At 52.1% G+C, this 15,185-nt stretch overlaps 1 protein-coding gene and 1 long non-coding RNA gene across 3 annotated transcripts in view; one reads left to right on the forward strand and one right to left on the reverse strand.

Annotated features, from left to right (window-relative positions):
• Plekhh1 (pleckstrin homology, MyTH4 and FERM domain containing H1) overlaps nt 1–15,185 on the forward strand; it is a 36,661-nt gene that overhangs the window by 12,388 nt on the left and 9,088 nt on the right. For both annotated transcript variants that reach the window (XM_010645334.3, XM_010645337.3), the window contains exons 7-20: nt 2,646–2,724; nt 3,319–3,410; nt 5,486–5,636; nt 5,803–5,945; nt 7,532–7,642; nt 9,386–9,472; nt 10,055–10,216; nt 11,082–11,162; nt 11,491–11,673; nt 11,996–12,104; nt 12,889–13,001; nt 13,597–13,773; nt 13,999–14,096; nt 14,585–14,762. In XM_010645334.3, the coding sequence (XP_010643636.1) occupies nt 2,646–2,724; nt 3,319–3,410; nt 5,486–5,636; nt 5,803–5,945; nt 7,532–7,642; nt 9,386–9,472; nt 10,055–10,216; nt 11,082–11,162; nt 11,491–11,673; nt 11,996–12,104; nt 12,889–13,001; nt 13,597–13,773; nt 13,999–14,096; nt 14,585–14,762 (1,764 nt within the window). The remainder of the gene's footprint in view (nt 1–2,645; nt 2,725–3,318; nt 3,411–5,485; nt 5,637–5,802; nt 5,946–7,531; nt 7,643–9,385; nt 9,473–10,054; nt 10,217–11,081; nt 11,163–11,490; nt 11,674–11,995; nt 12,105–12,888; nt 13,002–13,596; nt 13,774–13,998; nt 14,097–14,584; nt 14,763–15,185) is intronic.
• LOC104877041 lies at nt 8,835–15,185 on the reverse strand. Its single transcript, XR_784491.2, has 3 exons — nt 15,085–15,185; nt 14,760–14,867; nt 8,835–8,898 (listed from the first exon to the last, which is right to left on the reverse strand). It is a non-coding gene; the product is annotated as an uncharacterized LOC104877041 (long non-coding RNA).

A 15,185-nucleotide genomic window follows, 5' to 3' on the forward strand; every position in this document is an offset into this window, starting at 1 on the left:
TCTTGTGCTTGTGAGGCAGGCAGCGGAACCACTGAGCTAAATCCCCAGCCCTACACCTTTTTATTTAGATACAGGGTCTTGGTAAGTTACTAAGTTGCTCAGACTAGGTTTGAATTTGTGTTCCTTCTGCTTCAGCCTCCCACAGTGCAAGGACTACTGGTGTGCACCTCTATACCTGGCTTGTTTTTTCTATTTTTGTATTGCACATTTTCTGTGTTAAAAAATTAAAATAAAAAGGGGGCAGGGTTTGTGTGAACAGTGTTTCACAGGGCAGTGATGAGGGTGACTGGGAGTTTGAAGGATCCTCACCTGTTGAGGAGTTGGGCTGTGGGTCTCCCATGATAAGTGCAAACCGCTGTCCCTGCTCATGGTCATGTATTAGTTAGCAAGTGTGCTGGGCTGCCTTTGGAGCCAGCCCCGATGGAGTGGGATGTGGTGAAGGCACGCACACCTGGTACTCATGGTCAGACCGGATGCTGGTAGGGTGTGAGGCACTTCTGTGGGAGCAGCTGAGTGTGGATTCCTGGCCGCAGAAGTAGGGTTGTCTCCCTACTCCACTGCCTGGGAGCCATGCTTTGAAGCATCAGTACTTTCCAGGGCTTCTCTTGAAGGCCTGGTTCAGGGAGGCTCCTACCCAGGTGCTGACCACTCTCAGGGCACCTGGAAGACTGGACCCACAGCTGAGCGAGGGCCAGGGCCTCCCGAGGGTCAGGAGGTGGGAAGGCGCGGTGCCCTGACCTTGGCCGGCTTCTTCTTGGTCATTTATTGTCTTGCTCTGGAGCCCTAAAGCAGAGGTGCCGTGAGGGAGGGAGCATCCAGGTGAGGTGTACGGCAGGAGGACTCAGCAGGGCACTACCTGAGAGAAGTGGTCCTTGCAGCTGCCATTTTGCCAAGATACGGCTGTCTAAGTGGTGCTGAGGGGACTCTTGTGTTCTCCATGTTCGTGCTGTGGGCAGGGAGAGAAAGTGTGAGAATGGAGGGGGGAGAGACAGAAGGAGGAGAGGATAAATACACATAAAATGCTTCAGCCAGGTGCAGTACACCTAAGGCTGCGGTGGGAGGGTCACTTAAGGCCAGTGCTTCAAGCCCAGCCTGTGTAACACAGAAACAAACAGAAACCAAGCAAGCCAAAACAATAAAACACTTAAAATGGCATTGTCCACCTGGATATCAGCTACACCCCTGGGGTACAAGAGTTTAGGGGCAACATCAGATCCTTCCCTAACCCCTCCTCTTAGCTGGGCCGTGGGACTTCAAGCATCAGCCAGTAAACGTTAAGCAGAAACTGTTTCCTGTTTTCAGTCTTTGTAACTCATTGCCTAGGGAAACGTCAGTGCCAGCTTGTCTGAGACCCCTGAGGTAGGGTCGTTCCTGTCCATGTGAACTTGGGAAGCCACCAAAGCCACCATGGCCGTAGAGCCCAGCCTGGGCAGCAGACGCCCTGCGGCAAACAAGGCCTGGGAATTCTGAGGTGTCAGATCTGTTATTTGCCTTAAGGGTTTGTAGAGTTTTCTCTTAATCCTTAAAAGAGCCTTGCAAAGTAGGCATGGATACCTTTTGTCAAACAGGGCTTTCTTTTGTTTAGCCTCAGTCCTTCAAGCTTCAATTTCATTTCCTTTCTGAAGTCAGAGGCCTGTCCTTGGTTTAATTCCATGACTACTATGGGCAGAAATCTTTTCTGTACCTGTTACTGTGTGCACCCCAGCTAGCTACCCTGCATAAATACAGGCATTCCCCCATCCCCTCCCTGCTCCTGACCCATCCTTAATTCCTCGGTCCCAAGGGTCCCACAGTTCGCCTGTCCAGCCCTGGGGCCGCACCCCAGGCCACGCCCTTCCTGCCCCACTGCCCCCAGCTGCTTACTCTGAGGCTAGAAACCTCCCTAGTCAGCCCCTGTGACTCACCATCACCTGAGTGGCCTTTGTTTTCCCTATCAGGGGAGTGGAACAAAGGGCTTTAGAGCAGCCTGGGCCCAGCCGGCCTGTCAGTTGAGAGGATCAGACCTCACCAGGCCTGGGGGCTGCCTCAGACCCTGGCACACCCTCAGGGCCAGTGTGCTCTGCAGGGTTCCTGAGCCATTTGGGCTGAGTAGGCTTTGTAGGTTGGCCCTGAAGCCTAGCCCCAATTTTACCTTATTACTGGAGGAAGACACTGCTTCCTAGGTTCCAGATACAGTGCTGGCTTGTAAGAGACTGCCTTCAGCATGGGACTTTGCTTTCTCAGTGTCAAGATGGACAGCCTAAGGGGTGAGGTGCTGAGGCCCAGAGGCCTCTAAATGAATAAGACTTTGAGAAACAGGTTTCTGACCCGCCCTGCTTTCCACACCAAGGACCAGGATGGAGGGGGGATAGAATGGATATCTGCTGGGCATGCGCATTACGTCCAGGTCTTAAAGTTTGCCATTAACTCTTTCACTTGATTGCACAGCAGTCCCCTGAAGGTCAGTATTGTTATTCCAAGTTAAAGCTGAGGGAAGCGAGTCTCAGTCTGGAGTCTCTGAAGTGAAGAAACTGACTGGAGCCCTCAGCAAACACCTGGCCCATCCCAGGTGTGGGCCCACTTGGGCCCAGTTCTGCACACTTGCACAGCCACGGTTTTCCTCTGCTCCCTGGCTGGCCTTGACCTCCAGGGACCTCTCTTTCCAGGAGAGCCGCATCTACGCGGTGGCAACCTCGGGCATGCAGGTGTCAGATGTGTCTCCCCGAAGCAGTGCTTCTTGCTGTGGTGAGTTCGTGTGAGGCTAGGGTAGCAGGGTGGGTAAGCACGGAGGAGGAGACTGCAGCACCCAGGGTCCCCAGCAGGAGCAGGGCGGTGAGCAAATGCGGCCTGAGCCATTACCCTCTGGGACTGGGGAGGGAAACTGCTCAGGTTCAGCTCAGCAGAGCTGGCCAGGAGGGGAGGCAGCCAAGAACAGATCAATCCAGAGCTGGGAGGGATCTGCTGCCCTCAGATGCTTCCCTTGCGCAGGGCAGGAATGTGGGTTCTTCCCTGTGGTGGGAGGAACCTCAGCGCCCTGATTCAGGTGAGTTCTGCCCACCAGCTCCTCTGTCTCTTGCCAGCCCCAAAGCAACTGGCCCCCAGGGTCACATGGTTTGTAACTCACCTCAGCGAGAACACTGCCTACTGCCTTGTGGATGGGGGAGAAAATGGTTAGAGAGGAAGACTTTGGGATTCCATTGTGGTGGCCTTTAATGTGAGGAGGTCGCTGCCCTCTAAATGTCTTGGTGAGGCAGGAGCGGAGGTGAGAAAATCCCAGATTGTCCCCCTTGTCTTCCTGGGTTGTGCCAGCTGAGCTCCCCCATCCCTCTTTCTCCTCAGCTTCGAGTCCCCCTGCCCTTGTGTGCCCTGGGCCTTTCTCTGGCCTTGCCTACAAGAACATCACCGTGCCTGTCTACACGACGCTGAAAGGGGTAAGAAAGACGGGGCTGCCCTGTCTGGAGAGGCCCTGTCTCAGCACACACTGCCTGGGGAGGACTGAGGGGCCAAGAGGGAGTTCAGCCCGATAGAGTGTTTTATTATTTATCATCTTGGCTATAAAAATTCTGCATGTACAAAAATTTGAGTCTGAATGAATGTGGGCGAAGTAGAAAGTCAAGGGTTAAGCCTGTCCCTCTCCCGTTCCCCGTCTTTCTCAGGTTTGCCGCCCCACTCCTCAGGCCCCGGAGGGCAGGGGGCTCCTTCCCGAGGTGCTTATGTTTGAACACATATACTCATAACATTGCTACACTTTTCAAGACAAAAATGACATATAACTGCCACATGTTTTCATACATATTTTTGTCTTTTTGTTACGGGTTCTTGAATCTTTATAATAATACTTGGCAAAGCTTTTCACAGAAAAATAAGAAACCAAAAGTGAAATTTCCTCTCCTGATTCCTAACGTTAGAGGCAACTGTCATTAATGGTTTGATATCTGTCCTGCAAGGCCCTCTGATGCATTTACAGAAAGGGGACGCGCAGGCAGACATACATATGCAAGCGCGCTTTCTCTCCTCACCCCTGCCCCGTGCCTCTCACCCTTCATTCTCATGCATATGTGTGAGTACGTGTGTCACACACACTCACACTCACAGAGAGGGGCATTTGCCAGGCATAGCATCACATGCTTGTAATCTCAGCACTCCGGGGAGATGAGCAGGATCACAAGTTCAAGCCCAGCCTGGGCAGCTTAGTGACTTAAGGAGACCTTATCTTGAAAGAAATAAATAAAGGTCTGGGGAAGTAGGTCAGTGCGACAGCTGTAGGTTCAATCCCTAGTACCACAAAAAGCAAAGCAAAGGGTTGTTCTGAGACAGGCCATTCTGTGCCCCCACCCCGATTGCTCACTTGACCACCGTGTGCCAGTGGCTCTTTGCGCTACTCTGCAGGACCCCTCAGTGGCTGCACCGAAGCTGCCCTCATTTATGCAGGGCTGTGTCCTTACCTTTCCTAAAGTACTGTTGCAGTGAGCATCCTCGTGCACTTACGTGCGCATGTCTCCGAGGGACACTACCGGTGGAGTTTCCGGGAAAATTACATGAAGTTTGTAGATTTGGGCAGGTACTGCCAAATTACTCTCTGAAAATACTTCGGGGACTGGGGTGTAGCTTAGTCAGAGAGTACTTGCCTGATGTGCCAGAGGCCCTTTTGATTCCTAGCGCCACACACACAAAAATCCTGCCACAAAACAAAATGCACATTTCTTTTTGCAGTGGTGGGTACTGAACCAGGGCCTTTGTACTGAGCTATTTTCTGAGTCCTTCATATTTTATTTATTTATTTTTCCTTGTGACAGAGTCTTACTGCTGGGGATTTAGCTCAGTGGCACTGTGCTTGCCTGAGTTTAATTCCAGGTGCTGAAAAAAAAAAAAAAAAAAAAAAAGCCTAGAGACAGAGTCTCACTATGTAGCCCAGGTTGGACTCAAACTTGTGGTGTGGTTACAGGTGTGCACTACCACACCTGGCCAAAACACAATTTTTTTCCAGTACCAAGGATCAAACTCGGGACCTTGACCTTGTGCTGGTGAGGCAGGCACGGCGCCACTGAGCTAAATCCCTGGCCCAACACACACATTTTTAAAAAGCAAATAAGTACAAATGCTTTGCCACACTATAGGATGTTTCCCCCAAAATCTCATACTCTCAGCAGCATTGACATAATCCGTCTTTTCAGGTGTTTGCCATTCAGGAAGATGCCTCCTCTTTCTGTATGGCCGCAGACACATTTGCAAGGCTGCGGTCCTGCACTCTGGCCCACTAGTGTAGGGAGTGAGAGTCATGGTAGGCAGGTGCAACCTGGATGGGACAGCTATGGGGGACCCAGGAGGCAATGTGTGGTGGGGGTGGAGGACCAAGGAACAGCAAGTGAGTCAGGAAGGACTTTACCCCGTTTGGGACGGTGATCTGTTCAGTGCCCCAGCCAGGCGATGGCCACAGGGGCAGAGCACCTGCAGAGGGGGATTGTTCTGCAGCCTGAGCTACAGTGAGGCAGGTCCTGTCTTGCAGAAAGCCACACAGATCAGTAGTGTGCCCTTCATGGATGAGTCCTCTGGCTCTGACGATGACTGCAGCTCTCTTGCGAGTTTCCGGATGTCAGTGCCCTGCTCTGAGTGTAGGAAGAACAGCGGACTAGGCAGTCCCCGGGCCATCAAGAGAGGTACCGAGAAGGGGAGCGGGAAGGGCCTGGTCTGCTCCTGGCATCCCCAGCGGATCCATACTCAGCCCCAGGCACAGGGACGAGGGTCGAGTGATGAAGGCTTGGCCGCTCCTGGGCTGGGGGTGTGTGTGGGGGGTAAGGGACCTGACTCCTTTCCCCTGGCCAGGGGTCTCCGTGTCCTCACTGAGCTCCGAGGGTGACTACGCCATTCCCCCTGATGCCTGCTCTCTGGACAGCGACTACTCAGAGCCTGAGCACAAAATGCAGCGCACCTCGTGCTACTCTACTGAGGGGCAGGGCCTGGGCACGGTGAGCAGTGGGCATGGATGGGCGCAGATGCATGGTGTTGGTGGAGGGAGGAGGTGGCCCTAGAGAGAGGTGGACACAGGCCCCCAGGAGAAAGAAAGGGGGAGCGCAGGGAGCTTCTCAGCGCCACATGGACACGTGTAGCCCTGATCTTGTTATTCATCCACGTGGACCTGGCGTGCTGGCTCAGGGCACTTTCCATCTCGGGGGCCTCTTACGGTCATTGCCCGGTCTCATGGATGGAAAGCCTGAGGCTGGGCGATGTGTACCTCATGGCAGGGCAGCAGTGGCTACAGATCTGGCTCCACACCACCACTGCCCTGTCTTCATCTGCCCGTCACAAGCCCTTCTCCCAGGCTGGCTGATGTGCTGTGGTTTGCAGACCTGCCTGTCCACTCCTGTCCATGCTGCCACCTCTGACTCCTCTCTTTTTTTTTCTTTCTTTTTCATTGTTTATTGGTACGTTTTAGGTATACAGTTCAGTTACCTTCATCATTGGGATCTTGTACCTTTACATGACAGGTCTTGGTTCTTATTTTTCCCCCTTCCCCTGCCCTCCCTTCACCCGCTCCACCCTTCCCTATTTACAAAGACTGTTTCCATTTTTCCGTTTCCTCATATTTTTTCCTTTCCCTTACCCCTCCTACTTCCCCTACTCCTTTAGACCTTTTCTTCCTATTACCATTATCAATTATACTTTTTTTTTTGGCACTGGGAATCAAACTCTGGTTTGCTGTGCTTGCAAAGCAGGCTCTGGAACCACTGAGCTAAATCCCCAGGGCCTGGTCTGCTCCTGGCATCCCCAGCGGATCCATACTCAGCCCCAGGCACAGGGACGAGGGTCGGGTGATGAAGGCTTGGCTGCTCCTGGGCTGGGGGTGTGGGGGGTAAGGGACCTGACTCCTTTCCCCTGGCCGGGGGTCTCCGTGTCCTCACTGAGCTCCGAGGGTGACTACGCCATTCCCCCTGATGCCTGCTCTCTGGACAGCGACTACTCAGAGCCTGAGCACAAAATGCAGCGCACTTCGTGCTACTCTACATCAATTATACATTTTGACCCTTATTTACATTTTTAGTTTTTCACACCAGAGAAACTATTGAGTATTTACACATGTGAGTCTTATTTATTTCACTTAAGAGTATGGCCTCAGTGTGCATCCATTTAGCTATAAATTTCTAGTTTCTCATTCTTTATGGCTGAGTACGCCATTTTATATATATATATAAAACAAACATTTTCTTTATCCAGTGACTCCTCTCTTTCCAAGGCCACTTGAGGGCCAGCTCTTTCCCATACCCTTTCCTGGCAGCCTCTCCCCCATGCAGCCCCTGCTGCTGCCTCCCCTGCAGTTATTTTCACCACCCCTGGGAGCCATCCGTGTTCTGAGTCCTTTAGCCCTCTCCTAACCCTCAGCAGGGTGTAGCGCCCAGAAAATAAGCACACATAATAGGTGCTCGGTCATTGTTTCTTTTGAAAATTAATGACAGCACAGTGACCCAGGCGGATCACTTTGGCCTGCGTGATGTCCAAGAGCCCAAGTGATTCTTCCCTCTGTCACCCTCTTCTCGTGTGCCCTTCCACCCTGCAGGAGGCCCTGGAGAAGTCAAGTTACCTGCTGAAAATGGGCAGCCGTGTGAAGACGTGGAAGAGGCGCTGGTTTGTCCTGAGACAGGGGCAGATTATGTACTACAAGTCCCCGGTGAGGATCTCTCCCAACACTGTACTGAGCAGGGCTGCACCCCAGGCCCGGGGCTGTGTGAGAGAGGCTGCAGGAGAGGCCAGAGGGGCAGCAGGGCCCGAGGGCAGAGGCCAGAGGCTGGTAGGGAGAGGCACCTGACTGGTACCTGAGGCTGACGGGGCCCTGAGCCTGCACCCCTGCTGTCCTCGCGTTGGGCCAGGCAGCTCTAGGCCAGTTGGCTTGACAGTTCTTTCAGAAGCTGATGTATTTTCCTCGTGCTCCCTGCCAACCTCCCTTCCCCTCCTTTCCTTTTTTCCCTTCAATCCTTCCCTTGCTTTCCTCCTTTCTTTCCTCCTTTCTTTCCTCTTGTCCCTCCCTTTCTCCTTCTGTCTTCCCTTCCTGGGAATCAGACCCAGGAGTACTCTACTATTGCGTTACATCCCTGCTCCCTATTTATTTATTTATTTGCTACTGGGGATTGAACTCGGGACCTTGCGCTTGCGAGACAGGCAGCAGAACCACTGAGCTAAATCCCCAGCCCTTGTTTCTGTTGTTTTGTTTTGAGACTGGGTCTTGCTGTGTAGTTCAAGCTGTCCTTAAACTCACAATATAGCTCAGGCTGGCCTCACTGTGTTACTCCTTCCTCAGCCTCCAGAGTGCTGGGATTATAGGCATGAGCCACCATGGCTGGTTCTCCCTTTTATTTTTGGAGATGGTTCTCTCTAAATTGCCCGGGCTGGTATTGAACCTGCAGTCTTCTGCCTCAACCTCTGAAGTAGCTGGGATTACAGGCATGCACTGCTTTAAGATATCTCAGAAGCCAGTTTCCCAGTCCTGTAAGCACTGTTTATAGGTTGCCTTTACCTCCTGGAGATTATTCTGACAAGCTTGGTGCCTCCTCTACCTCCTTACTCTACCATCTGGAATTAAGGAACCTTAAATGTTAGAAACTTACTTGCTAGGGCCTCCCTAGAGAGCCAATTTTAATATTTTATTTATTTGGGTTTTTTGAGATGGGATCTTGCTACATAGTTCAGGCTGGCCTCAGACTCATCACAATTCTCTTGCCTCAGTCCCCCAAGTGCTGGGATTACAGGCCTGTGCCACCATACCCAGCCGAGAGCCAGCTTTAATGTTGTAAAGAAGGCGGAAAGGCCTTATCTCTTCTGTAGCTCCAATTAGTTGGTAACGGCTGTTTCCAACTCCATGTTAAGGATTCTGGATCTGTTCCTCCATGCGAAGCATGCTGTGGTCAATTAGTAATGTCTTTGCTAACCCTGGAAAGCACAAAAATACTGATAGACATGCCACGTATTTGCCATTATTACTATAAGAATGTAGTAAGAAGATTTTGTTTGTTTTTGTGTTTGTTTGTTTGAGGTGTCTTGCTTTGCTGCCTAGGCTGGTTTTGAACTCCTGGGCTCAGCCTCCTGAGTAACTGGGACTATAGGCACACGTCAATACACCTTGCTTTGTAGAATTTAAGGGCTATGTAGGTCAGTAATAACCTGGTGGACTCTGACACAACTTTAAAGTCTCATGCTATCCTTTTTCAAGACCTGGGTCAGAAGGACCCATGACTTTAATTATGTCTCCATTTAGCTAGAATCAAAATCTAGAATAAGCTACCCATTGTACAGAGCCAGGGAGGCTTGAGAATCTTTCCCCTTGGCCTATGACTTGGGGTAAGGTATGAGGGATAACTACTATGCTCTGAGAAGCCTTTCTACTCCAGTGCTCTCCTTCCTGTTCCTTTCTTTACAGAATGATGTCATCCTGAAACCTCAAGGTCAAGTGGACCTGAATTCTCATTGCCAAATTGTTCGAGGGGAGGGTGCGCAGACATTCCAGGTGAGCTTGCTTCCAGCTGCTAGGTTTTTTTTGTGTTTTTGTGGTACTGAGGATTGATCCCAGGGGTCTTTGCATTGAGCTACATCTCTAGCCCATTTTTTATTTTGAGACAGGGTCTCACTAAGTTGCTAAATTGTCCGAGTGAGGCTGGAACTTAGGATCCTCCTACCTCGGTCTCCCACAGTGCCGGGATTAAAGGCATCTGCCATCACAACCAGCACAGCTAGTATTTTAGACGACAGATAAGGTGCCAGATTTGGATATGACCATGATTGAGACAAAGGTATGGTAAAAGGAACATGAATGATAGACTTTAAACTGTTAGGATGTGATCCTATTTGTGTGTGTGTGTGTGTGTGTGTGTGTGTGTGTGTGTGATCCTATATTTTGAGTACAAAAAAAAGGCAGAATGTGAGAAATGAAGTGGAAGTAGGAAAGACAGGGAGGAAAAGATGAGGAAAAAAAGGGAAGTAGCAATAGGCTAGAAAGAAGGAAGGCCCAGTGGGTTCAGGAATTTGAACTGCCGCAGAGCCTGTCTTGCTATGTCTTGTCATGCTGACGCCAACTCCTCGCCCTCCGTAGCTCATCTCTGAGAAGAAAACCTACTACCTGATGGCTGACTCACCCAGCCTACTAGAGGAGTGGATCCGGGCCCTGCAGAGCTTGCTGAAGGTGCAGGCCACGAGGCCTCCAGCCTTATCTCAAGGGGGCACCAAGCCTGCTGTGAAAGGCTGGCTGACCAAGGTAGGAGGTGGGCCTGGGGAGGGCTGCTGAGTCAGGGGAGCCAGGTGTGGAGTGCCAAGGAGTGGTGGGCTCCTGTCACCAGGAGCTTCCTTGTAGTGATTAGCTGGTTGCTCCTTAGAAAAGGTGATGGTGATGATTCGCCAGCCACAGGGCTCAGTATTGTTAGACAGGTGTTCTCAAGATTGGAGGGAAAGAATGTTTCACCCCTCTGGTCATTAGGGGTTACCCCATGTGCCCCCCACATCTCAGGAGTAACAGTGAGAAGAAGAGGCCTGGTGAGTGGGTATGGTTGGCTATTCAAAGAGTTAGAGTATCCCGGGCCTGCCCAAAAGAAGTTTTAGCTAGGGAGCAGAGAAGCATTTGTTAACTCCAGGAAAGGGGACCAGAATACTCCAGAACTGAAGCAGCATGTGCTCAGCACCCGAGTGCTCACAGGCCCTCCTTCTCTGCCTCTGCCTTCCCTTCAGTTTGCTTATGTCCATATCCTCTGCCTTTGTGCAGTGCTGCTCCCTCTGATCTCTGGTTCCTGAGAGCTCCAGCCTGCCACAGCCTTACCTGCCTGGTGGCATCCTCACAACTCTGGCCTCTGCCAACTAGCAAGTCCTTCTCACGCTCGTGTTGTGGGAGGAGACCTCTGACTGTTCTGGTCTGCCCTTCGGTGGTAGGCCATAGGTCACTGAGTAGCCTGAGGGTGGCGGAGGTGCTCAATGCACACACCATGGCACCCTCACTGTGGAAGAGGTTCTTTTGGAGGAAGTCTAGGGACCTGAGTTTGGCTGCCTCCCTCTGGTTTCTCTTGGCCAGTCCTGATTTTATTTCTAGAACCTCCTGGTTCTGATAAAGTGCATTCATTTTTGTCTTACAGGTAAAGCATGGCCACTCCAAGCTAGTCTGGTGTGCTCTTGTTGGGAAAACCTTCTACTATTACCGGAGCCATGAGGACAAGGTACTTTCTTGACCTCCCCATGACACCTGCTCTCCTGCTTCTCTCAAACCACATTACTGGGGCTCCATGTCCTGATGGCAGGGCGCAGTGTCATTCACGACCCCCACCAAATCCCATAACTAGTACAAGAGCCTGCTGGCTCCATCCTTCAGAGCACATGAGCGTGTAGTCTGTCAGTGCTTCTCCAAGCGAGTCTCATTCTGCCCCACCTCCCCATTCTGCCCTCTGTCCACATCCATGACTCCCAGCCCTCCAGAGCCCAAAGCTTCAGATAGAACAGATGCTCCCATCCCTGAGCCTCCCATTCATGGAAGGCTCATGTCTGCAGCGACCTCTGGGCTGTCTGCCTGTGCGGGATGCGCGCATAGAGGAAGTGGACCGATCCTGTGACTCAGATGAGGACTACGAAGCTACAGGAACCAGGCGGTTGCTCTCCTCCCACTGCACCCTGGTGATCCACCCCCCGGAGCACAGCCCCACCTACCTCCTCATTGGCACCAAGCCTGAAAAGGTAAGGGAGGGGTTGGGCCTAAGATTCTGATCTTCCCCAAACTCTGATGTATTGCCCTCTGGCAATTAATATTCTCTGAGTGGAAATTTTCCTTTCTATTGAATTTGTTCCCAGTGACCATCCCTTCACGGGCCATGAGCTAGAACTGCAGACTTGGCGTCCCGGGTTCACAGTCACCTAGTCTCAAGTCCTTCCCTTTAGAGACTGGTGGTCTTGACTCATGCTACCAAAGCAGCTGAACCTCATCATGGGAACCCTCCTTGGAGCTCTTGCCTCCATCCTCCCCACAGTCTGCATCTAGTAGCTTTCTACCCTCTTCCAGGATACGTGGCTTTACCACCTTACGGTGGCTGCAGGTGGCAGTAGTGGCAAGGTGGGCACTGCCTATGAGCAGCTCATTGGAAAACTGATGGATGGTGAGGGAGACCCAGGTAAGGCAAGGGTGCTCATCCCCGAGTGGGTTAACAGGAGGGTGGTGGCTGGGTGCTGACTGATTGGCCAAAACCCCCCAAAATGCACTACTGTACCCGGATGCTGTTAAACACATCTGAACCAAAGAGGAATTTCCACCGCACACTCCAGGGCCCCTCGGTGTCTGGGCAACAGACTGAGGTGACCATTCAATCTGGGGATTTTGTTTGGGAAGCAGACTTGTCAGTGACCTGGGTAAATGTTTTGCTCTGTTCAACCTGCAGCTTTGCTGGCTGGGCAGAGGGTTGAGGAAAGTAGGTAGCTGGTTAATCTGTAGTTAGAATTTGTTAATCAATAAGTGAAGCCTAGGCGTGGATCAGGGTAACCTAAACCGGGCTGTTTTGGGGGTCTACATTTTGCCAATGGTTCTCAGGTTCTTCACAACTAAATTAGTGGCCCATACCATGCACACCCTTTCGTTCCGCTCCAAGGCTTGTCTGTAGCTCTGAAATGTACACTCAGCCCGATCCGACCGTGGAAGAGGTTCTCCCACACGTGTATGACTCAGGCACACCCCACAGCCTTGCTCACTCACCCCTACTGCAGCTCCACAGAAGTGGGGGCTGCCTTCCTGTACAGCCATGCTTGTGAGTGTGCGGACTGCACGACTGTATACACTGCGGTCTGTGTATGATGAGCCCAGCACAACCCTCACCCTCAACCACTGGCTTCCAAAGTCAGTGTGGGCATGTGGGAGGTGAGTTCTCTGTGTGGTAACTGCTGCTGCTCTTTGGTGTTGTGCAGACTCACCCCTCTGGAGGCACCCCACTCTGTGTTATAGCAAAGACGGACTGTATACCTCCCTCACCACCCTGCCCTCTGAGGCCCTGCAGACGGAGGCCCTCAAGCTCTTCAAGGTAAAGTGGGAGTGAGCCCAGTTCCACCATCTGGTGGCGCCCACAGCACATGCCCAGGCTCTGCTTGGAGCAGCTTGAGCCCACCATGGTGACACATGGGTGGAGACCACCCATGGGGCTAGGGGTTACTCACAGAGGGATTGAGAGAGGAAATGCAAAGCAAGTCCCATAGGATCCCCATGGCTTCCTTTATGGCAAGAACTCAAACCTCCTATGGGCAGGGAGGAGCCTGGGACGTCAGGAAGTTTCAGGGAAACTGCTCCCTTGGGGCTGCCTGCCTCCTATAGTTAACAGCAAAGGCCAGGGTTCCATTGCTTTTGGGATGCAGAGATCTGACCTTATTTGAGAATGTTCTTTGTGCCATATGGATTTTCTATTTTTTAAAAATGTATTTGCTAATGTAAACAAGCTCATGTCTTGCTTATGTAATGGAAACATCCAAACAAAGGAGATTCTGTTTGAAAGTAGCCCGTTTTAAAAGTCTCAGAAACATGAGCCTGCCTTGAGGCTCCGCTTGGGGTCAGAGGCGTCACTGCACTGACAGGACGATACCAAGGGCAGTCCCTGCCTGTGCCCACTGTTGTTTCCTTCCCAGTCCTGCCAGCTCTTCATCAATGTGCCCGTGGAGGCCACCTCAGTAGATTACCACGTGTCCCTGGCACAGACGGTGCTGCAGGTCTGCCTCGTTCACCCTGAACTGCAGAGTGAGATCTACTGCCAGCTCATGAAGCAGACCAGCTGCCGCCCACCTCAGAAGTACTCCCTCATGCAGGTGGGCAGCCCCGCTGGGAGGCACAACTGAGCACCTGCCAATGGCTGCCTCAGTACGGCTGCCCGTTTGGACATAGTCACGCCACGACTGCCATTCTGGGGATGGCTCTGTCTGGTACTCACAGTCAGGCCGTGGTGTGGGGAAGGAGTACTCAAGGTTTTGCAGCCAAGGACTGCCAGGGCAGGGGTGCTGCAGACCCAGCACTCACCCTGTGTCCCCTGGCAGTGCTGGCAGCTCCTGGCTCTGTGTGCCCCACTTTTCCTGCCTCAGCATCACTTCCTCTGGTATGTTAAACAGCAGCTCCAGCGCCATGCGGATCCCAGGTAAGTGGCCACATTTCCTCTGCTGCCCCAGCACTAGTGGCTGTGGCGTGATTTAAAAAGGGGAAACAAGGGGGAGACTAGATGGAGCAGATTGCTCTTCCCCTCTGAAATTCGCTTAGGGTTGCTAGACTCCACCCATTACTGTGAAAAGAAATGGGCACCTGGAGATCTGGGCATGCCTAGGCTTCTCTGCACACTGATCTGAGTGTCCCTGGGAGCTTATGGAGCCACAGTGCTTCATATTATCCCTCGATGTGCCCTTTGTTGCCACATTCTTCTGGCTTCTGCAAGAAAACACCTTGCTGGTACCTTGCCACAGATAGTCCCTGACTGACAACACCCCTTCTGGGCTTTCAGGGCCTTCTGGGCTCACAGTCTGCCTCAGCTACACTTTTGGTCCTCGCTAAGTCTGGGGAGGCATCCCAGATGCCAAAGAGTTAGCGATGGGCAGAGTTCTAGTTCCTCTCCTCCTTTCCCTGCCTTTTTAGAAATGAAACTGGCCAGTATGCCACCTACTGCCAGCGAGCAGTGGAGCGGACCCTGCAGACAGGAGAGCGGGAGGCCAGGCCGTCACACCTGGAAGTGGTGTCTATCTTGCTGCGAAACCCCTTCCACCACTCCTTGCCCTTCAGCATCCCTGTGCACTTTGCCAACGGGACTTACCAGGTGAGGGGGCTGCGCAATCTTCGTACATCTCTTTCTAGAGTAGAACGCTGTTGGGCCAGCTGGGTGCTAAGCCTCCTCAATAGCAAACCAACAAAAAGGGCGGGCCTAGGATTTGGTATGGAATGGGGTGGTTAGAGCCAGTGTATAAGGACAAGAGTCTGAATCACCAAAGTGCTTGGAAATAGATCTTTTGAACTCAATGATTGGACAGGGAAGCTGAGACATGAGCCAGAGCCCCCCAAAGAGTGACAAGGGAGGGACCAAGCCACTTTCCAGCTCCTTATACCTCCTGACTCCCTCTGCATAGGAATATGGAGCTTACCTTGGCTTCTTGGGTCCCCTTGCTCCTTTCTACCTGCTGTACACCAACCCCTCCACAAGCTCTAGAACCCCCAGGAAATTCACTGAGTGAGAATGCCTCTC

This window comes from Fukomys damarensis, unplaced genomic scaffold (genome assembly GCF_012274545.1).
Source record: "Fukomys damarensis isolate Sample0158 unplaced genomic scaffold, DMR_v1.0_HiC HiC_scaffold_21, whole genome shotgun sequence".
Lineage (NCBI taxonomy): Eukaryota > Metazoa > Chordata > Mammalia > Rodentia > Bathyergidae > Fukomys > Fukomys damarensis.